The 22,327-nt window shown below is 44.2% G+C and overlaps 1 protein-coding gene across 5 annotated transcripts in view; it reads left to right on the top strand.

Moving 5' to 3' along the window:
- Window positions 1-22,327, top strand: part of SHANK3 (SH3 and multiple ankyrin repeat domains 3) — a 371,832-nt gene that overhangs the window by 253,102 nt on the left and 96,403 nt on the right. For all 5 annotated transcript variants that reach the window (XM_068670237.1, XM_068670238.1, XM_068670239.1 and 2 more), the window contains one exon: window positions 803-878. In XM_068670237.1, coding sequence (XP_068526338.1) covers window positions 803-878 — 76 coding nt within the window. The remainder of the gene's footprint in view (window positions 1-802; window positions 879-22,327) is intronic.

Below are 22,327 nucleotides of genomic sequence, written 5' to 3'. Positions count from 1 at the left end.
TGCCTTTCATCAGCACCCAGCAGCCTGGAGGCCCAAGCATCTCTTCTCTGGTTGGCTTTGGAGTTCTCCGGGAGCCTGTGGGCTCCTGTCTTTGCCCTGAAGTGTCAGGTCAGGCTGGCAGCTTCTCTGGCTTTTTCCACAGTTCTGAGGCAAGTAGGAATTGTCACACCTGAAAGGGGATATTTGGTCCATGTGTGGCCTGAAGAGCCCGAAGTACTGACTTGGCCAAAGAGCTTCTGGGGCGGTGCTGCTGGTTCACGCATGAGTGGCAACAGAAGCCTCTCTGGGTTCCTGGCTTTCCTTCCTCGTACCTCCGGTGCACCCGGAGATCTCAGTGACCACCTGATGAGATGAAGGCTCACTGGAGTTGTTACCAATTTCACTGTGGGAACTGCATCCACATCGCTTGAGATGCATAAAATTCAAGTGGACAAACAGAGCAAAGGGACAAAATCTGGCTTGGGACATGGAGTATGTCTTTGCCTTACTGGGGCTGGTTCTCCTCTTTGGCTCTACTTCGGAGTTTGGTGAGATTTGATGCTTCAGGGTGGTATGTTAAACTCTCTGGGTTCAAAAGTCCTAGTGGAGAGATCTTACATTCACTGATGCTGTTTGTGTGCATATGGGACTGTACACGGGTATGCATGGGACTGATCACATTGACACGTCTGCACACAGATTATTGTGTTTATTAATTAATGTTTGCATGAAAGCAAGGTTCACTGTATACACGTAGAGAAAACAGAGGCAATGATATGTGTTATTTTTCTCTCATCTTTGTGATGTGTCTTTTCTCTTGTAGAAACCAGAGAAGACAGGACAAAGCGTCTCTTCCGACATTATACTGTGGGCTCTTACGACAATTTCACCTCTCACAGGTAAGCATCAGCATCTTTGCTTTGTGATCATAAGGAGATTCATTTCCATGGAAAGAGCATCTCCTTTTTCTGACTAAGCAGTACGTGTCATGTTAATTTTATGGGAAGGAAACTTTCTGGTTGTTTCAGTCAATTCATTTGCAGTCTAAACTGTAAGTCCTAGATGAGGCTTGCTTGAATAAAATGTTGGAACTGAACAGGGCAGTCTGGCTTGTGTCTTAGTTTAGAAATAAGCGTCCCGGAGGTTTTGTGGTGTGCTCCAGGAATTGCAGGAAATGGATTGGATGCAGATGGAGGATTATGGCTCTTATGAAGAAGAAGAGGATGCTGTTGTGCAGGCGGTGACATGCAGACTGCTGTCACTTGAGCCTGTTGGCAGTACTGAATGTGCTCTCTGGGCTACGGGGATGTTCACCCAGGGTGTTCCAGTATGTGGCAATCACAGAGTGTTAGGGGTTGGACAGGACCTTGATCTAGTCCAATCGAGTGTACTCACTTCGGCAGGGAGACTGACATTTGGGAAAACGGTCAGGTTTGATTCTGAAGTAAGCTTGGAATCTACCATGAAAGTAGGGGTGATGCTGCTCTTTTGTATGTGGTTTGAGCATGTGTGGCTGGTGGACATGTTCGCAGGAGACTGAGCTGTAGGAGTGGCTCTACTTTTTGGATTCAAGAGAGTGCTTTTGACACAGGGTTTGTGTGTAATGTGCTTGAGGGGTAAATGTAGTTACTCTGTGGGATGCACTCCCTACTTACAGTCAGGCTTCATTGCTATTTCAAGCTGTTGGTCATTAAAGTAATTGGATGGGCATTATTGCTTATGAAATAAGCATGAATGACGTGAAAGGAGCAAATTGTGATAATTCATTATGCAAAATTAAGTTATCCTGAAGTCTTCGAGTTTACCAGCAAAGCAGTGAATGTATTCTTTGTTCTGAGCTACTTATCCTAAATCTGTCTCCATGGCTCTCAACACTTTTTTGCTCAAAGTTATGGGTGTAACTTGTTTGGCTTTTCAAAATTCCTGTGACATGCTTCTTCAGAGCTGTTTATATTCTTAACTGATCATGGGACAAAAGTGAAAATGCTGCTATGACTCAGAAAACAGCGAAGAATAAGAATGGAGGGGGAAAAACATTCAATTTCCATCATAGCCAAATGCTACACGGAACTCAGAGAGTCTGTGCTGGGGTCACTGGTTGCACTAGGTCTTGAAAAGGGCAGGAAATAGGTCAAAATTTGCAGATTAGTCAAAATTCTTAAGGAAGACAAGGGCAGATGGATGAGATTGCATCAAGCTGGGTCAATAAACAGTGGGATAATAGAATAAATTTATTTTGCAACGTGAAAGATAGCACACATCCAAAGAAACACTGCAAGGTACTCTTGCCTATTAAAGATTCTTCATGTCTTTGTAATTGCTTAGGAATAAAAGATCTGACATCACTGTGATACCACAGTGAAAACATCTTCTTTAATACCAAGACATTCACAAAAAGGCAAACAAGAGTAGGTCAGAAAATACAATTAAAGCTATTGTGTGGGAGGGCAATTGGAGAAGGCTCACCTCTGGATTTCCAGGGGAACCTGCTCTCAAGTCCATGCTGTTGAACCTGCCTGGTTCCTTTCCACATCATTTATGCATGGTGAGCTAACAAAATTAGTCAACACTTCTAAGATTGTTAGGGCTGTAAAAAAAAATGGAGTTTAGCTGCAGAACAATCTCACAGTACTGAATATAGTGACACTGGGTACTGAGCAGCTAAACTCCAATGCAGAAAATAAAAGGTAATGCATATAAGCAAAAAAGCAGTAGTAGTATTCTGTGTTCAGTGGAGGTGTTGGACTGACTTCTGCTCAGGAACAAGATCTGGGGATTACTTCAATTCCAGGCTAAACCTGGAAAAGGAAATTTATTTTTTGGAGTTGTTAAGAAAGGAAAACAGAACAAAATGGAAAACATGAATATTAGTGTCTGTATAACTCTGCACTGTGCAAGTATCTTGAAACCAGCATCCAGTTTTGATCTTTCAGATGTAAAACGTAGTTGTCGAAAAGCTGTCAGGGAAAACTAACAGGTGCTCAAAATTGTGAAACGTCTTCCATAAGGGTGAGACTGAATAGACTGAAACACTCATGGTTGGAAGACGTTGGTGAAGGAGAAGGGTCTTGGTGAAGGTTCATAAATAAGTGATTTGGAAAAGGTGAACCAGAGGTAGTTGATCTCTGTCTTTTCAGTGCAAGAACATGAGGTACTGAATGAATTAAGTACATGGAATGCTAAAAGTGAAAAAAAGGAGGAGGTTCTTCATGTAACATACAATTAAACCGTGCAACTCCTTGCTAAGTGACATTCAGAGTGCTAAAAATTGACACAGGTTCAGAAAGCAGCGGGACAAATCAGAGGAAGAAAAATCCATTGCAGGCTTCTGAATACGAAGAGATGGGCTCTGACTCAGGAATTCAGTTAGTCATGCAGCAGCAGAGGTTAGGGACACGTAGTACAGAAGCACTGCTCTACAGTTACTCTGTTGTAATTTCCTCACCATGTTCCTATGGTTAGCTGGTGCTAGGAAGGCAGGAGGATTCCTGGCCTGCCCCTTGATGGCTGTTGTGAGCTGGGGGCACAGCAGGTTTTTCTCTGAAGCCCAAGGTGAAGTTCCCCAGAGAGCAGATTTCAAGGCATGGCTGCCTTGATGTCCTGTGTGGCTGCTGAAATGGCTTTGTGGGCAGGCACCTGGCCGACAGTAGTCCTGTTCCTTGGCTCTGAACTCTTCACTCTGATAATAGAGGAAGCCTGGGCATCTGACCTGATTGTCTCAAGAGCAGACTCTTCAGAGATCTGTGTGACAGAATTCCATGGGATGCCATCCTGGGGGGAGGAGAGGTCCAAGAGAGCTCACTGATGCTCCAGGATCACCTCCTCCGAGCTCAGGAATGGTCCATCGGGAGAAATAGGAAAATAGATGGGTCAACAGGAGGCCTGTGTGGATGAACAAGGACATCCTCACTAAACTCAGACAGAAGAAGAATGTGTCCAAGGGGAAGAAGCAGGGAGAAGTGACGTGGGGGGATCTGGCTGGTGATGTTGCAAGGTGCTGTCCTCACAGGAGAGGTGCTCCAGCCCTCTGATCGTCCTCATGGTAATGAAGGTGACAGAGAGTAGTCAGCCTGGGTTTGTGAAGGGGAAATCCTGCTTTACCAAGCTGATGACTTTCTGCAATGAGGTGACTGTCTTACTGGATGTAGGAAGAGCAGAGGATGTTGTTTATCTTGACTTGAGCGGGCTTTTGATACTTTCTTCCATAACATCCTCAAAGATGCACTGTCAAATGTATTTCCATAACTAGATAGCAAGGTGGATTTGACAACTGCGTGAATGACTGAGTCCAGAGGGTTGTGGTCAGTGGTACAAAGTCCAGCTGGAGGCCAGTCACTACTGAAATATCCCATTTTTGATACTGGGGTCAATAGTGTTCAACATCATAAATACAGTGGGTGATGGGGCAGAGTGCACCCTCAGCACCTTTGCAGATGATGCCAAACTGGCTGGTATACCAGAGGGTCATGCTGCCATCCAGAGGGACATGGACAGGCGGAGAGATGGGCTGACAAGAACCTAATGCAGTTTGTCCAAGGGAAATGCAAAGTCCTGCATCTGGAGAAAAACAACCCCAGGCACCAGGATATGCTGGGGGCCACCCAGCTGGAAAACAGCTCTGCAGAAAAGGTCCTGGGCGTCCTGGTGGGCACTGAGCTAAACAGGAGCCAGCAGTTCCCTGCGTGAAGTAAACCAAAAGCTGTACTTAGAGAAAGGTGCTCACCTTGTAGTCTGTGAGCTGTAGCTTGCAGCAGAATGATCTCCTCTGGCTCTGGCCTGTTCCTGTTTTCCCTCTGACCTGAGGGAAATCCTCAGAAATGTTTGTAGGAAGGGGCAGTGCAGTGGAGGGAGGGTACTGGGAAGGACAGCAGACTGGAATGGGCTTGCATGAGAGAATAAGTAGCTGTCCCATCTGTCTTATAACTCGGCATCCAGGGACCCTCATGAAATGAGGGCAAAATGGGGACAAAATGGTGGCAGTTTTTGTCATGGTGGCAGTTTTGCCCATAGTGGTCCTGTTACTCCAGAATCAACTGGGGTGGAGGGGAGTAAGTCAGGTAATTGCATATGTGTATGTTTTTAACTGCACACCTTAGACAAGATAATGCATCTTTCCATCTTAAAGTTCCCTGGGACTACGTGGCAGGGGATACAAAGCCTCTCTGGACCTGTCCCCAGTTATTTATGGCTTCTTGCAGATGACAGTCCCACTGGTCTTGGCACTCCCAGGCAGTCAGTGCATGCAAAGTACGGGTATGCTGGACTGCTTTGCCAAAGTGTGACCTGGGTGTGCTGGGATCACAGTAACAATGCTAAGCCTGGATGTGGAAACTTGGGGTTTTGACAGATTTTGGTTGTTTAAACTGAAACAGATTGGATGATTTTAGCTCTTGTCCCATAACATAGTGCATAGTCATGCAACATAGAAGCATGAAGATGGCCCCTCTGGAGCATGGCAAAGACCCTTCAGGCCAGTATCGTGTGTTGCCCCGTGGCCAGTGGCAGTGCTTGGTGCAGCAATGAGTACAGAATAAGCACATTTCAGTAACTCCCCAAAATACTATTCCTGCCTGCAGCAGTTTACTGTTCAGAGTCATTCTGTGCCAGAGGCAATGTCCTTGTATTTAATAGCCTTTAATGGATCGTTATTCCATCAATTTGCCTCGTGACATGTAACTCAAGTGCTTTCACTCTCTCTCCTGAAATGGAGAAAGGGACGGGATTGCCTTTGGTGGAGACGGTGAGACAGAGGTGGTGCTGAGCGGTGCGGTGCATGCGTCTGCTGCTCCTGCTGTGTCAAAATACTTGCAGCATGCTGATAGGAAATCAGAAAGAAGTTTGTTAAAGCATATAAGCTTGTTGTTCACTGAAAGCAGAAACAAAACATACCCTCGCCATTCAGTTAGGGAAAACCAACCCAGGGTAAGACAGGTAACTGCAGCTGCTGCCTGCCCTGAGGCTGCGTGTTGGCTTTGCTGATGCCTGTGCAGTGCCCACGACCCTGTCTGAAGGCCTGGAGGCAGCTGATGTGAAAAACACCATTCAGCCATCCTGACAGCAAAAAACACCCCGGGACAGGAGCAGCACCTTTCCATTTCCATGGAGCCACATCAGCTCTCCTCCCTGGAGTCCAGCGTGTGGCTGGCGCTGGCCGCTGGCATTGCAGCGTGGCACCGAGCACGGGGAGCAGAGCCTTCAGCAGGGCACATCTCAGCGGCGTTTCGGGATCGAAATGGAGTTTGGACTCGAGAGGAGGCAGAATGGCATGTGTGGTACGGGGATTCACATGCTGGTTTTAGGATTGCCTTAATAAATGGGATAAATGGATTCTATTTTTCCTGTTCTTCACAGCTCCATTCCGCTGTGCTGCTCAGGTCAAGGAGATAGAAGAGGGTGGATGGGGAGAAGGTGTTTTTAGTTTGCTTTTATTTCTCCCTGGTCTGGTCTGCTATCAGAGGCAATGCATTATATTAATCTCCTTATGCTGTCTGTTTTGCCTGTGGCAGTAATTGGTGAGTGTCTCCCTGTCCTTATCTCAGCTCATGAGCCCTTCTAAATGGTATTTTCTCCCCCTGTTCCTTTGAGGAGAGGGAGTGAGAGAGCAGTACATTGTAACTTAGCTGCCCATCGTGTGAAATCACCACAATTAAACACTTGAACCAACAGATCCCTTCAGAGCAGAGATCAAGAAGTAACTAAGATGCTGTAAGATCTGTGCAGCAGACATTAACATGATTTGCAGGCAAGTGCTTATTCCGTCAACTCTGACTTCACTGGAGGTCTCAGACGTGGGAGAAGATTAACATAATGACAATGTTTGAGGAACAACTTAAAAGTACTTGAGAAAATTACACACAAGTGACTTTAGTTTTCAGAAAAAGCTTTTGAAATGGCTGAAGGTTTGAATGGATATCCTGTGAAATAGAGCAGGGAACAGCATTCACGTGCTGAATAGCAGATTTGGGAGGGGTGTGTAATTTACTCTTTTTTGCTTAATAAGGTGAAAAGAAAGCTACAAATACATGGAGGGATATATTTGAGAACATGAGAAGATAGTAGGCTATGTACTGAAAAAATGTCTTTCCTTTTGTGGAATCAGCCTCTAGGGAAGCAGTATTTCAGTTTTAAACCTCACTAGCACATTGCCAATAACAAATCATAGATAGGAGGTCTGCTTTGGAACAGGGTGAGAGATTGTTCTGGGGCAGGCTCCCCTCCTCTCACTTGATAACCATTCTGAAGCATAACAGCAGCTACAGAAGGAAGAAGGCAGGAGGCTGCTCCACAGCTGGGATGCACTCAGGGTCCCTGGGGCAGCAAGAGCGTTCCCCAGACCTGTGGGGATGAGGAGTGTGAGATAGAGCTCAGCAAATATAATCTGGTCTGAAAGAGGAATAGGGTGAACAGGCAGCAAAGTTTGAGCTTGTGTTTATCAGAAAGAGGCAGTCGCAAGGGGAATTGAGTTCCCTGATGAACTGTGTTAAAGAAAGAGATTAAAGTGATTTGAAATTAACTCTGCAAAATTAAGAGCCCACAGTCTACATGGCACAGCTGGGAAGAAGAAGAATCGGGAGCAACAGACAATTTAGGATTATTTTTTTATTCAATCATGGGGATTACCTGACCAGGGAGAGTGATTACAGCAGTCAGTATTCACAAGCCATCTGGATGGGTCTCCCTTAAAAGAGAGGAAAAACATGAAGGAGTCACTGAGCAGAGATTTTTGTGCCTCAAAACACTGTGACTGGCCAAAAATGTCGATGTGTGGAGTTACAGAATCATTTAGGTTGGAAGGGGTGTCTGGATACCTCTAGAACAACGTGCTGCTCGGAGCAGGGCCAGCTTTGCATGTCTCGAGGGCTGGCGGCCCCACAGCGTCCCTGGGCCTATGATCTGGGTCTGTTTCTGGCACAAGGACACTTGTGCCCTCTCACTGTTCTGGTCTGTGCACGAAGCCTCATGTCCATCCCCGTGTGCCTCCGAGAGCCTCACTCTCTTCTCTGCAGCCTCTGTGAGGCAGCTGCGGTGGCAGCGAGGTGTCCCCTCTGTCAGCTCTCCTCTAGGCTGAAGAAGCCCAGCTTTCTCTGCGTCCCCTTGTACACCATATGCTGTAGCCCCCAAATATTCTGGTGGATAGAGTGAGCAAATCAGTACTGTAAGTGATTGGTAAAATAACCTAGAAATCTTTGGGACTGCACCAATAATTGGCTATTTCTCCTTTCACCAACATGTTAGAGAACAGCAGCAGCGTTTTCCTGGTACAGTCACTTTGGTGGCTTTTGTTTCTTTTTCTCTAGGTCCTACTCAGGAACCATCCCCCTTGGAGGTGGTAGTTGTAGCTTTTACTCCTCCCCCGCTGATACTAGTGTTTCTGCTTGTGTCCCTCACCAGAATTGGCCATCTCCGTGCCCCACCTGTGTGTGGCCGTGTCCCGAGGCTGTTCTGCCTCTGGGGAGCCGGTGCGGTGCCGGTGGTCGCGGTGTGCAGGCCGCAAGCTGCTGGCCATTCCTACAGATCAGACCAAGTAAAATGCTCTGAATTTCCTCGAGTTGTTTCATGGCCATGTGGGGCTCTGAGACAACTCCTTTTATTCCTTTCTGTGCTGCAGTTTATTTGCTGGTTGCTTCTCTCTCGTCAGTCCCTGGTGTGCTGTTCGTGTGAGATCGCTGCTGAAGTGTGCTGAGCATCACGCAGGTGGAGCCCTTCCCGATGCTCCTGCAAGTTCTCATCTAGGAGGCGAGCAGCAGGCAGGGAACTGGGAATTGCATCAGCTTTCTCTGTCGTTCTGACTAGTTTGGGCTAATCAGCAAGCATTCTCTGAAAGAAGCTGTGCTACAGGCAGGGCTCAACAAGGAGCCTCAAAGAGGCCTGGGCAATGGCTTTACAGAGCGGGTCATCAAAAATATCCCCGCAAAAGGAGCTTATGCTTAGCAACTACAAGGGGGAATGAATTTTTGACAGATTTATTGTGCAACTTCAGCTGCTGACCAGTTCACTTTAGCTGGTCTGGAAGGGTGCCTGCTTTTTGTATATTACAGGAAACCGGGTTTATAGCAGAGAGCACATCTAGTTGGAAAAAAGTAATCTGCGCGGGGCTAGTGCAACGTTCATTTCTATAGCAACAGAAGTGTAGAGGGAGAAAATTAAATCTCTTATTGAAAAGGCTCCTATATAATCCACTTGTCAAATTAGCATACCTTCAAAATAGTCTTTGAAGATCTTTTGGGGAACAGTGACTTGGGGGACCACTTAACCTCTTTTACAGAAAGTTCCAATGAAATGGTAGAGTGAACTCCCACAAACCTCTTGCTTTTCCCCAAGCAGTCCTTCTGCTTGGACTCATGTACTAGACTGCTCAGCTTTTTCTGAAATTAAGAATTTAGAATTTTAGAATTGGTGGGTAATGCGAGGTTTTGTGGCCAGTTTTTTACAAGAAACAGGACCAGATAGAGCTGCAATGAATTGGTTAAAGCAGAGTACAGCTAGCCAGTGTGAGATGGTAAAAAAGGTTCCCAAGCTGTGAACAACTACAGTTTTCAGAGATACTTTTTAATAATAAAAGGAGCATTGGAAAGGAGACCTGTCTACTAAACCATAATCATTTGCTTTCTCAGAAAGAGAGAAAGAAAGAGAAAGAGAGAGAGAGAGAGAGAAAGAAAGAAAAGAAAAAGAAAGAAAGAAAGAAAAAGAAAGAAAGAAAGAAAGAAAAAGAAAGAAAGAAAGAAAGAAAGAAAGAAAGAAAGAAAGAAAGAAAGAAAGAAAGAAAGAAAGAAAGAAAGAAAGAAAGAAAGAAAGAAAGAAAGAAAGAAAGAAAGAAAGAAAGAAAGAAAGAAAGAAAAGAAAGAAAGAAAAGAAAGAAAGAGGAAGAAATAAAAGAAAGATCAGGAAAGCTAGTTAGCTTTGGAAATCAGGTTGGGGGAAAACGTACAAACAACCTGTCTGCAAAGTAACCCTCTAGATGCACAAGAGTTAGGAGGGGCTCCTTGGGCTTTTCCTTTCTTTTTGTAGTTAAGCAAACGGTGCCATGCCTGTTGTTGCTGCAGTGAATACTGCTGTAGGTGAAATGCTGGAAAGAAGGGTTTATGGCAGGGTAGAGGGAAGGGAAGCACTCACCACCCTCAGCATTTGTCACAAGGCTTGTTCAGAGGAGTCCTGTTTTCCACGGGATATTTGCGGTACGTTTTGGTTAGGCAATACCAGGAACACAACCAGAGCTTGAACGAGGCAATGACTGGTTGGTCTGTCTGAGACTAAAGTCTTTCTGGCTCCTGGGGTCCTTGGGGTTTAAAGTCGTTGAAGTGTATACCCGCTTGGTGATGGATTCCTTTAACAGCATTTTACTGCAAGCAGTTTTGGAGTCCATGTGGTTCTCATCGCTGGGTAGACTCATCATCTGGGCAGCAGCTGATAAAGGAAAGAAATAAAAAGTCTACTAAAATCCTGTTATACTTCTATGTAAATCCATAATTTGACAATCTCTTGAAAAACACTTGCAGTTGTCGTTTACCCATATGAATCAGAGGAATTAGAAAAGGTTCAAAAGCAAGCAAAGGGTGGCCCAAAGCATGGAACATTTTTAGTTTGAGGAAGGATTCAATAGCCTGGAACTCTTCAGCCTGGGGAAGAGGTACCAGAGAAAGATTTGACAGAGTTTTGTAGAATTATGAGTAGGCAAGAAGAAGGTGAATTTGGAACAATAGTTATTTCTTAGTACAAAGGAATGAGGTGGCACTCAGTGGAATTATCAAGCAGCAAGATTAAAATAAAACAAAGTACTTTGTCACACTGCAGGTGCTTATATTGTAGAATTTATTCCTTTTGCATGTTGTGGAGGCCAAAAATATAAATGCATTCAAAAAGTGCATGCAATATTACTGGACAGTAAGTTTGTGACCAAGAAACATTGTGACCTGGTCAGGGGCTCGAGAGGAGGAATTCAGTTACTAGCTTTGAGAAGCAGGGAGGGTGTTCCTAGAGTTGATCACTTATGCGATTTCTTAAGGTCTTGCCTTCATTGTTTGTTGCTGGCCATTATTCATTAAAGGACACTGGTGTTGATGAACCAACCCCTAGTCTCCTGCAGAACCCTTGTCCTTGTATTCTGGTTTACAAAAGGCCATTAAGTGGAAGGAATCAGTCTCTCTCTGTACTTTAGCATGGTGTGCATTTTAACACTCAAGACTAATTAAAAAAATAATCAGAGATTCAAAAAAAAAAGGTCTGTTCTTGTTCCTTCATGCTAGGTGGAAGAATAAAATAAGTTAGAACGCGCTGGAGCTTTTTCATTTCTTCTCAGCCACCTTCAGAAATGAAGGACTTGGCTCTTTGAACATTTTACAGCTGTCAAGCTCAGTTGTTTTTCTTCCATGGTGCAGTTCTTTGTTTGGTCTTTGAACTTTGTTTTCGTATCAGCTATTTGGTGTCTTTGACCAAAGCATAAATGTTTTCTGTAACACTGCGCTTTGTTTAATGGTTTTCTGCCATCTGCTGAACAGGGAGACGAGAGACTTTTGTCATCTGACTAGAGAGGAGAAATTCATCTTGTGTACCTTCAGACAGTCAGGACCTGTCTGCCCGACCTTATCATCAACGTTCCCTTTATAGTATGAAGTAGCAAAAAGGAACTTGCAGGGTGCACTTAATTTCCATCTAAAACATCTAAAATAAGTAAGATGAATCAAAAGGAACCCCAGGGTTACTAGCACACATGGAGATGTGTACACCATTGTGCTGGTTGGAGGAGTTAACTTTCTTCATAGTACCTCATGTTGTGCAGTGTTCGGGGATGTCTAATGAAAATAGCGGTGATAACACACCGATGTTTTAGTTGTTGCAGAGCACTGCTTACACTAAGTCAAGGACTTCTCATCTTCTGCTGCCCTGCTAACGAGGAGGCTGGGGGTGCACAAGAAGCTGGGAGGGGGCAGACCCAGGACAGCTGACCCCAGCTGGCCAAATGGACATCCCGTGCCATGTGGCATCACACTGAACAGTAACCGGGGAGCTGGCGGGGGCTGCCGGTGCTGGGTCGGGCTGCCTGGGCATCAGTCAGCAGGTGGTGAGCGGCTGCATTTTACATCGCTTGGTTTTGCTTTGCTTTGCTTTTTTCTTCCTTTTTTTTTTTTATTTATTTTCTTACTTATTAAGCTGTCTTTATCTCGACCCATGAGTTTTCCAACTTCTGTCCCACTGATTCTCTTGCGGGGGGTGGGGAAGGTGAGCAAAAGTGGCTGTGGTGTTCAGCTGCCCACAGGGTTTAAACCACAACCACCATCACTGTCATAACTTAGGCAAGATGCATCCTGCTGGCAACAAAAAGCTCTTCATTTAACTACCCGGTTGTTGATGCAGAAAAATAAGGTATTCCTGAGCAAGATTTATCTGATATCAAATACATTCCCTAAGACAACATGACTCATCCTTTACAATCAGTACGTCTTCTCTGTTTTGTACCAAGATTTGTTGCTGCTGTGGTACCTTCCCCTGTGTTGTGCCTGAGTAACTGTAAATGTCTTCAGCATCGTTGCTGTTGTTTATTGACTCGGACGCCTGAAGGAGCAGAAGAGAAACCCACAGCACCGCTGTTGACTTTTGCTTCCCAGAATGTTTAAGCACTGGGACAAGCATCATCCTCCCCCTTTTCTGGACAAGAATACTTGCTTGATGAGGAACAGAAGACATCGTAAATGCCCTCAGTGAGTCACTGCAAATACTGCAAACTTGTAGGCAGGATAGGAATTCAGAATAATCATGGCAATAGAAATGCTTCTTTGAAAATGCTTAGATGCAATTCAGTAAGGAGAAATGCAAATTACTACACTTGCGGAAAAGTAATCAACTGTGCAAATGTGGAATGGAGAACAGTTGGTTATGCAGCAATTCTGCAGAGCAGATTTGGAAGTTACAGCAATCCTAAACTGAGCGTCAGTGAGCAATATCAAAATGTAAAAACCCAAAGATACTGGGATATTCAAACAGAACTCCAGCAAACATTTGAAATATGCTCCCTAGCTTAGCTTAGCACTGGTAAAGTATAAACTGGGGTGCTGTGCTGAGTGAGAGTGCATGGTAACAGTCTTCAGATACATAATTTTAACTGCAGAGGTGGGAATAAACTCTGCACGGTACCTTTCTGAGTAGGACAAGAAGTCATCAGCAGTAACCACAGCAAACAAAATTAAGCTAGCCAGTAGGAGAAAACTAATCATAAGGGTAGCATAGCATTAGAAAAGATTGTCTAGATAGTTATTTAAAGGTCTCTCGTTTGGTAAATAAAGAACACTTTAGACAAACATCTGTTACGAGTGTTTTGGTATAATTGATTCTGCACTGGGGCAAGCCTTCTTAAAATCACTTGTAAACTAGGGCTTCTCTAATTTATTATCATTGCTGTGCTACATGTCTCCAGATCTTCATCAAGTATTCCTGAGTGATGGGGCTTCAGATTGCGTGTGTTGCTGGCAGCTACAGTAGCTATTCTTTTAAGTGTCATGAGGAAAGGGAAACAAAAGTCTTCCTTCAACATGATCAATTGTAGATTATTTCTGCATATTTCCAGAAAGCAATTAAAAACAGGTATTACAGAGGATGGCCATATTTCTCTGAGCTACATCATTACCTAAGAAGTAGGATTATGAAAGATAGCGCAGATTCTTAACAATATCTTCTTAGTGAATTTTGGTGGATTTTTCTTTTGATTAGAGGCTGGTGGCTCTTGTTCTTCCAGAGAGAAGATAATCAGATCATTATAAACAAATGAAATTTTTTAAAAATAGTGTCAAATGTTCTTTCCTCTAGCACTTCATCAACTCACAGTAGTTCAATTAAATAGACAAAAATTACCCCAAAATGTTTTCTGTTTTGATAAAATATGAGTGAGAAGGGGCAATTACATTTAATTTGACTTCCTGTGTATAACAGCCCATTAAATTTTACCTAGGTACTGTGTTTGATTACAAAGACTTTTGGTAGACTAAAACATTAGCATATTCACAAGACCAAACTGTTGTTTGCCTCAAACACCCTCCTACTGTTAGGGAATTTAGCAGATACAGGTTTTTGGCATATGACTAGCATCATACGATGCAAAGGAAGTGAAAACTCCTGGATTTTTTTAACAGTCTAATTTGGTAGATTATTTCCTCCCCTCTTAAATACTGTAATTGTTCGACTCAGAGCATTCAGGCATCCTTGTACAACCTCAGAGAGCTGCTTTGTCCCGTCCATTGTCATTTATCCTGTTTCAACTAGTTTTTGTTTCAGCTTTCCCTGAAGTAGCATCCACAAGTGAAGGGAGTGGAAAGAGAAGCTGAGGGTGTGCAATCATTACAGACGTAAAGATCAGAAGGAATCAGCTTCCAAACAACCTAGTCCTCTCCCATACATAATTTGGAGAAGCTAAGCGAAAATGTAATTTCTGAGTTGTCAATGAAGAGCCCCAAGCAAGACTCCACCACTTTCTTGACACGGCGTTCGATGTTTAATTGCCCACTGTAGTGGGAATTGGCTTTATTCCAAGGCTAAATTTCAAGGCTTCTGAGTCATATCTTGAAATCTGGTCTTTTTTCCCTGCATTGCTTGAAAATTCTAAACTACTGAAAGTATTTCTCTTTCATTATGTTTGCTATAGTGATCTACATGCCTCTTCACCTCTTTAATAGGAGTAAATCAAGATGAATTTCATATTGTAAGACTTTTTTTCCAACTCCTGATACTGTTTTTTCATTGCCTCGTGGTCTCAAATGTTTCCACATCATTCTTGAAGACACTGGCAGGACTATTGCAGTAAAGTCTTACTCATGTTTCCAGAGGAGAATACTCATTCTCTTTCTATTGTATAATTTTTATAAGTCCAGAGATTGCCTTTCTTCACTTGATTGCAGTGAGAGTTAATGCCGCAGCAGTATTCTCTTTTTTTCAGTTGTTGCTTTTCAATAATGTTGTTTATCCTGAAATAGAGCCTGTACTTTTGACACTTTGAATTTACCTGTATTTCAAACCTTTCTTGTCCTGATTGTTTAATGGCACAATCCTGATAATCTGATAATCAGTTCTCTGCTATGGCAGCATTCTCTGTATCCTCTTCGAACACATAGGTCTTGTGTTTCTAAATCAGGGTTTTAATGTTATTCACAAACTGGGGATGGCTTATTGTAAGAGTCTGTCCGGTCTCTAAAATTGTGTGAGATGTCTTTTGATATCTGTGGTCAGCCCTAGGATTTCTGCCACACGTGTGACTCTGCGGAAGAGTATAACTCAGCTGTAAAGGTGCAGATGTTGTACAGCTCTGGGATAGACCACTGACTGCAGTACGGATTAGGACTGGTCCTCGTGGGACTAAATGGAGGCAGTTGTCCCTGCTAGTGTCTGCGTGCTTTTGACTGTATTTTTTTTGACCTGTAGATGAGTGAATTTCTAATATACTAATGCAGCCTGCTAGAAAGTTGCACTGTACAGAGATAATTCATGTGGTGGTATCAAGCCACAGTAAGAGGTCTCCTATTGTTGCTGTCATCAATTATATTGGAATCTTGACAAGATGCTGGCATGATCTACCTCTTGGTAACAACACCAAAAGCTTTTCTTATTCCATCTTCCAGATAAAGCATTTTGTTAATTTACTTAGGATTGGTGTCAGGCTGATAGTTTATAGTTCTTGTGTCATCCCTGGCACTCCTTCCAGGCTCTGGAATTTCCCAAGTTTCCAGAATTTCTTAAATACTGACATTTGTTACTGAGATAGCTCCTTAGCTGATTTCCCTAAAGCTCTTCCGTGTATTCCGGCTCTGGATGTGAAAATGCTTCACTTTAACAGGTAGTACTTCATGCACTCCATAGAAGTGACAAATTTTCCATTCCACCTATATCATTCCAGTGGCCACCTTTGTTCCAAATTCACCACAGTACTTAGTGGACATTTCTGTCTTTTCCTATGTTTCTATTCACATTTCATCACCCACCGCATCTAACTTGAAGGCAATCTCTTTTTACAGCTGGCATACGCTATAGATTGGAAGTGAACAAAGTATTGTTTGCACCACATAACCCATGCAGATTCACTTCATAAGAGAGCTTTGTGAGATTATTTCAGCAGGAGTCATTTTTGACTTACCAGCCAAATCAGGATCCGCAGCATCCCTTGCACTCAGTTAAGTAGGAGCTATTTCTAGTACAGGTCCATTTGCTCGTTTGTTTTAAATGGTCTTTTGGCAAATGTTTGCCAAAATTTTCTTTATGCCAGTAGTGTCCTGAAGATCTAAGAGCAGCCTGTGTTCTTGGTTTATGGTGTTGTTTTCTTTTCGATTGCATTCCTGGAGTTCAGCTGACTGTATCTCTTCCACCAGAGGAACTCGTGACTAGTGCTGAATTTACAGAGAAGGGTAATTCAGATTTTGATATATCTGTTAGAAAACATGCATTGTAAGAAGAAGAACTAAAAAAGTGATGCAAATCATCCAGGCAGAACTAAAATGCCGTGCTCTCTGCTTTGCTGCTGGCTTGCTGTGCAAGCTCAGCCTGGTTGTGACACAGGGCCAGGGAGTGGCCGATAACGACTGGCTTCTGCACCCAGCAGACACGGGCTGGGGTCTGCCGGCCCAGCACAGCCTCACGGGCAGTAACACCTGACAGCGCGAGTAATTTATTGTTAAACAGCTGAAGAACATGGTGGAGTCCCCTTTGTGAGATAATCCCTCTGTGCTGAGCATCAGAGCCAGGCCTGCATGGTGAAAATCTGTGGCTTCTTCCCAGGAGGCCGACCTCCATGGGGGCGGTCTGATGGAAGTCGCCAGCCCTGAGGCTGGGGTCAGTGAGCGGCAGAGAAGCGTGTCCTCGCTGCAAGGCCTGGGGCTGGGCCCTGGGGTGCAGGACCAGGACGCGTCGGGTGTCAGAAGTCCGTGGTGGCCCTGCCAGGAGCCAGTCACAGTCCTCTGCGCCATGGGTGGCTGTTTTGGTGTAGCTTGCATGGGCCAGGTGTGCCTGGGGGCAGCAGTGGGGCAGCCGTGCCAGGGTGCTGAGTGGCAAGCTGCTGCCGCTGTGTGTGCTGAGTGGCCATGGCCAGAGCTCCACTGTTGTCTCCTGAGCACAGGGGTACCAAGAGCAGAGCCCTCAGTCCCCAGCCCAAAGGCGGCCACCCCCAGCCCCACACCACTCTGCATGTCGCTCCCTGCCGAGCCACCAGTGAGGCCTGGCAAGACCTGCCCTCGCTGGGCCGCCAGGCCTGGTTGCGTGGGCTCGATGCCGGCAGAGCAGAGCCAGCAGCCGCTGGGCAGGCCAGAGCTGGGCACAGCCACGTCCCAGCCACGGGCCTGCCACAGCCTCCTTGGTCCTGGACTGTCTGGTGGTGGTGGAGACTGGGGCAGGTAGGGGACTCCTGCCCGAGTCTGTAACTGGCTCAGGGCATAGGTACCCTTCAAGTTCAAATGACAGCAGCAACAGGTCTTTGTTTTGTGATTTGAACTGAATCCAGTTAGTACAACATTTAATATGCTGACATCAGCTATGGGGATTTGAAAGTAGCTTCTTGGCCCATCTTCTTTAAGAGATGCTGAGGAAGAGAAGATTCATTCCAGAGAAATGATTATAGCCAGTTCTGGCACTTCATGTAAAGGCCAAATAGGGCTTCAGTAGGGTAAGGGAAAATTCAATCACCAAATGGGAAACTGGATGTTTCAGTCAGAGATGTTATTTAATAATGGGTCCCATTGGTATTCTGGAAGAGCTGTTTTCATCTTCATGAAATTAAATATCATGCTTTCTCTAGTGGGTTTTCATAGATCTTATGGCAAGAGAAGATTGAACCTAAGATCCTGGAGGCAGCTGACTTGGGAAATAAGGTGCTGCTGCTTTCCTAATTTTGCATGAAAATTGAACTGCTGAAATGACCCCGAATTGTGGACTTCATGTTACAGAGGAAGGCAGAAGAAATAAAAAAGTGTGCAACAGTACCCTGCAGTACTTAGCAGTCTAAAGAAGAATGTCTTGGTTGTATACTAATCAGTTTAGCTCTAAGCACGCGAGCAAGATATACCAACAAACTGCCTATTAGAGCCATTTTTCAAAACTGCTGTGAGCAGCAGCGCGCACAACAGCCCATCTCTGGGAAGGGGAGATTTCAGTGCTTTGTGAAAAGGCACAGAAATACTGCAGAGTACAAACCGTGCATAGAGGTAATAGCAGAGAGCAGCAGGAGGCTCAATGCGTGGTACTGGTGCAACAAAAGCATGGTTAGAGGAAACAAAATAAACAGTCTGAAAACTTAGTCTCCACCTGTCTGCCTCCAGAACAGCACTTGTCAGATGCTTCTATCTATAAATAATGAATTTAAAATGTTAGTAGCAGGACTGAATGTTAATTATAATTAGCAATAGTATAATCATCACTTTCAGATTCATAACTGGTACTATGGAGGCAGGTTTTTACCTTTACGTTGCCCTGCAGTCCCTTCTGCCCTGCCCGTAAAGGACATGATATTATGGTTTATGGTATACCAGAAACGCCATGGTATTTTTAAGGCATACAGAAGGTAAGTCCCCAGTGCTTCCTGGCTGGACAGGGTCATCTCTGGCTGTCGTTTGTGTGGTGCTGAGCCTGAGCAGTTCCATAGGACTTGCTAGAGCTGATGCAGCCACCCACCCTTCTGCAGGGCACTGGATCACAGCTGCCATGGATGAGGAATGCTGCTCACGTTAGTCCAGAGATTTTGTAGAGCTACATGTGTTAGTTGCATATATTTGCATGTATGAATACTAACAGTCATGTGCACAGTAGGAATAACATACTAACAAATCACAGTGGGTTTTATAATTATTTGTGGGGGTGTAAATTACTACTCAAGCTGCAGGGCAGGAGAGAATCAAACTATAAATCAGTCCCTCTTCCTCCGTACACTGACTGTTCAGTACTGGCTTCAAAGCAATCAAGGCTGCTGGTATGCTACTGCTGCTTGTGAATGTTTTGTGAGGGTGATTTTCCTTTAGTGTTTGTTTTGTTAGGAATGCTAATTAACTTTCAGGCTTGTGATTAATTGGATCATTTATCTTAAAAAAAAAAATGTTTTCTATTTGCTTTCCTTAAGTTTCTGCTATATTTATGTTATTTTCTGTCTTTTCAAGAATAGCTGTCAGGGTTGATATACATTTGATATGTATACACTGGTTCCCAAGGTGCAAGTATTAATTATCAAAGTATTTCCATCCCTGTTACTGTCTTGGAGGTATTTTTTTAAATGTGGTTTTCATAAGGATTACCTTTACAAATACTTTTTCTCATTTTTTAAATTGATGTGGACAAATAAATCTATAGTATAAGAACTCAAGAAGTCAAAAGCATTATAGCTTTAAGAAATATGGTCTTTTTTTTTACTTCACCATCCCCTGATGTTAAGAGAAGCCTCTGGCATATGACTGCTTGCACTATGAGTTGTGTGAACTTAACTGTTTGAATGAGAATAAGGTGAACCTTAGCCAATGCCAAGGTGGTGGTTTAGAGTCTGCAGGGCTGCTGGTGCTATCTGTAATGTTGGGTCTGCTGCCTTGGTAGGTAAACCATGTTCCTTTTTTTTAGGCAGTCAAAGAAATGCAAGGTTTCAGATCCATATGTTCATCCACTTCCTTGAGAAGCAACTGTGCCTGACAGCTATTTTTCCACGTTTGGTTTTTCAGCAGATCATTACTTTTTCCCGTACAATCCTTATCACGATATTACATGCTTATGTCATGGTCATATTGGCCTTTTCATTTTTTGAAGACTACTTGTAAGCTTAATGCTGTGACAAACAGCTTGCTTAGCAGCAAGGAAAGCTGGGCTAAGCACATTATGTATGCGCTGCATTGATTTCCAATTCAAACCATCAGCTGTGAACAAGGCTCTCTAAAAAATTAGTGTGAACTCTCCCATAATAAAAACCAGCTGAAGGGTTTTGGCTGACAGGCACTCAGTGACATTGGTGGGGCAGGGGTAGGCTGGGGCTGGGGCTAGGGAAATTATCCTGGATTGCTTTTTCAGGTGGGCTGTGTTCTGCTGTGGTCATGGTCTTTCATGGTAGTATGCATCATTTCTACATGGAGGTGCTTTTTTTTTATGGGTGGAAGTATACATGGGGCTCTGGACGACCAGCATGTTTTATTATCAGAACAAAATTAAATGTAATAAATACATTTCTGGAACAGGTTCCTAAAGGAGAGATTTGGTTTTTGTCTGCAGTCCATTTTATGAGTATATGGCAGTAAGTAAGGGAAGATGAGGAGGAAAGAGGAGGTGATTGATTTACAAAAATTCAGTAATGTACGGAAGAGTGGCTCATACCAGACAGGGACAGACTCTTGATGATTCAGATCTAAATTGCTCAGTTTGTAAGTTTGAGAAGATACTTTCCACCTCTAACTGGACTCAGAGCAAAGGAGCACTTGTGTTGAATATTAGCAACATTAGGATTGTGCAAACAGAGTTTAGTTAACAATTTGTGCTGTCAGTGTATCTGTCACTAATGTCAATGTAAGTAGCTGATAAACTTGGGAGGCAGCAGTGAATTAACTGTTTTTCACGTTATGTCTTTTCTGGGCAGAAACCCTCTATAACCACTGAATGTGAAATTATCAGTGTGTAAGGTACAAAAAAGAGGTTTTGTTTCTGGGCGTTCATGTTTTAAACAGAGATGACAAAATATATTGAGAGCACCAGAGTAAGTTAACTTCAAGTTATTCTTAATTACAGTAAAAAGTTAATGATAATTATTACAAAGCAAATGTGTCACACTCACAGGAAGCAGCCGCTGCTTCAGAATGAGAATTGTGCAAATTATTGGATATTGTGAGTAGTACATGCAAACACAAATCCAGGAAGAAAATAGAGTGGTAGAGGCTACTCTGTGGTGATCACACAGGAAGATAGTCCACGTGGTCTTCTCTTATCACAGAACACTGCAAAGTGGTTTTGAGAAGTGGACCCGTTCAGTATTGTAAGCTAAGTTATTTTCATCAAATTTCAGTAAATTTTTGAAATGATCTTTGCGTGATGCAGTCCCTTAAAATGAGCCAGGAAGCTGAGCTACAATTGTTTGTGGTGTCGGCAGTCCCTCACAGCCCAGCAGTGAGAGGTGAAGGTGTAACCCTGGCTCTGCATGCAGCCCTGGTGTAGTGGTGCACAGTCACAGTTCTTATGGAGGGACCATCGCAGTCCTACCTGGTCTGATTCCTCAGAGAGAGCAGTTCAGCTGGACAGCTGAAGGTGTCAAACCAAAAATCATCATTTGTGATAAGTCATCCATTAAAGAGACAGAAACTCTTAGTTAAGTCCATAAAGGATGTGTTAATCAGTAGTGACTACACCGCTTGCGCTGAGTCTGGAGCAGCTGCAGTGGCAGAATACTCCTAATCCGGACATACCTACGTGCTAAAGGCATTTCTTAGAATCAGAGTCAACTAGGTTGGAAAAGACCTTCAAGATCATCATGTCCAGCCATCAACCTGACCTACCGAGTCCCGTCACTGAACCATTCCCCTCAGTGCCATGTCCACATGTCTCCTGTAATGGCAACTCCACCACTTCCCTGGGCAGCCCATCCCAATGCTTGACCCCTGCCCTCTGTGAAAAAAATACTTCCTAAAACCCACTCGAAACCTACTGTGGTGCAACTCGAGACCATTTCCTCGCATCCTGTCGCTTGTCACCTGAGAAAAGAGACCAAAACATGGGGTTGTCGTGACCCAAGTGCAAGACCTCGCACTCAACCTTGTTGAACGTCACACAACTGGATGTGCCCCACTGAGCCCATCCAGCCCCCTCCTCAGAGCCTTCCTACCCTCAGGCAGACCAACACTCCCACCTAGCTTGGTGTCATCCATGAACTTTCTGGGGGCGCGTTCGATCCTTTCAACGAAGTTGTTGATAAAAATGTTAATACAGGCCCCAAGACTGAGTCCTGGGGAGTGCCACTGGTGACTGCCACCAGCTGGATTGAGCTCCATTCACTGTGACTGTGCCCAGCCAGGCAGCCAGGTCCCCACCCAGCAAACCACACACCTGTCCGAGCCCCGAGCAGCAGCCTTATCCAGGAGAACACTGTGGGAAACAGTGCCAAGGGCTTTACTAAACCCAGGTAAACAACATCCACGGCCTTTCCCTCATCTATTAAGCAGGTTCTTGCTGCAGATGTCATGGAAGGGATCAATGTGTGCAGTCAGGCAAGAAGCCTTACTTCAGGGCTGGAAGCTGATGATGATGGGAGTGCTGTCCAGGGACGTACACTGATGACTAGAGCTGAGATGTGGCGATTTTATAGTCTGACACATAAAAAGCCACTTCGAGGTGGTCACAGCCATTCATGGTTTCACCAAGAAATTTTAAAGGT

This window comes from Anas acuta, chromosome 1, assembly GCF_963932015.1.
Source record: "Anas acuta chromosome 1, bAnaAcu1.1, whole genome shotgun sequence".
In the NCBI taxonomy this organism is placed as follows: domain Eukaryota; kingdom Metazoa; phylum Chordata; class Aves; order Anseriformes; family Anatidae; genus Anas; species Anas acuta.
The sequence above is the reverse complement of the archived record's forward strand: the minus strand, read 5'-3'. Positions and strand labels throughout refer to the sequence as shown.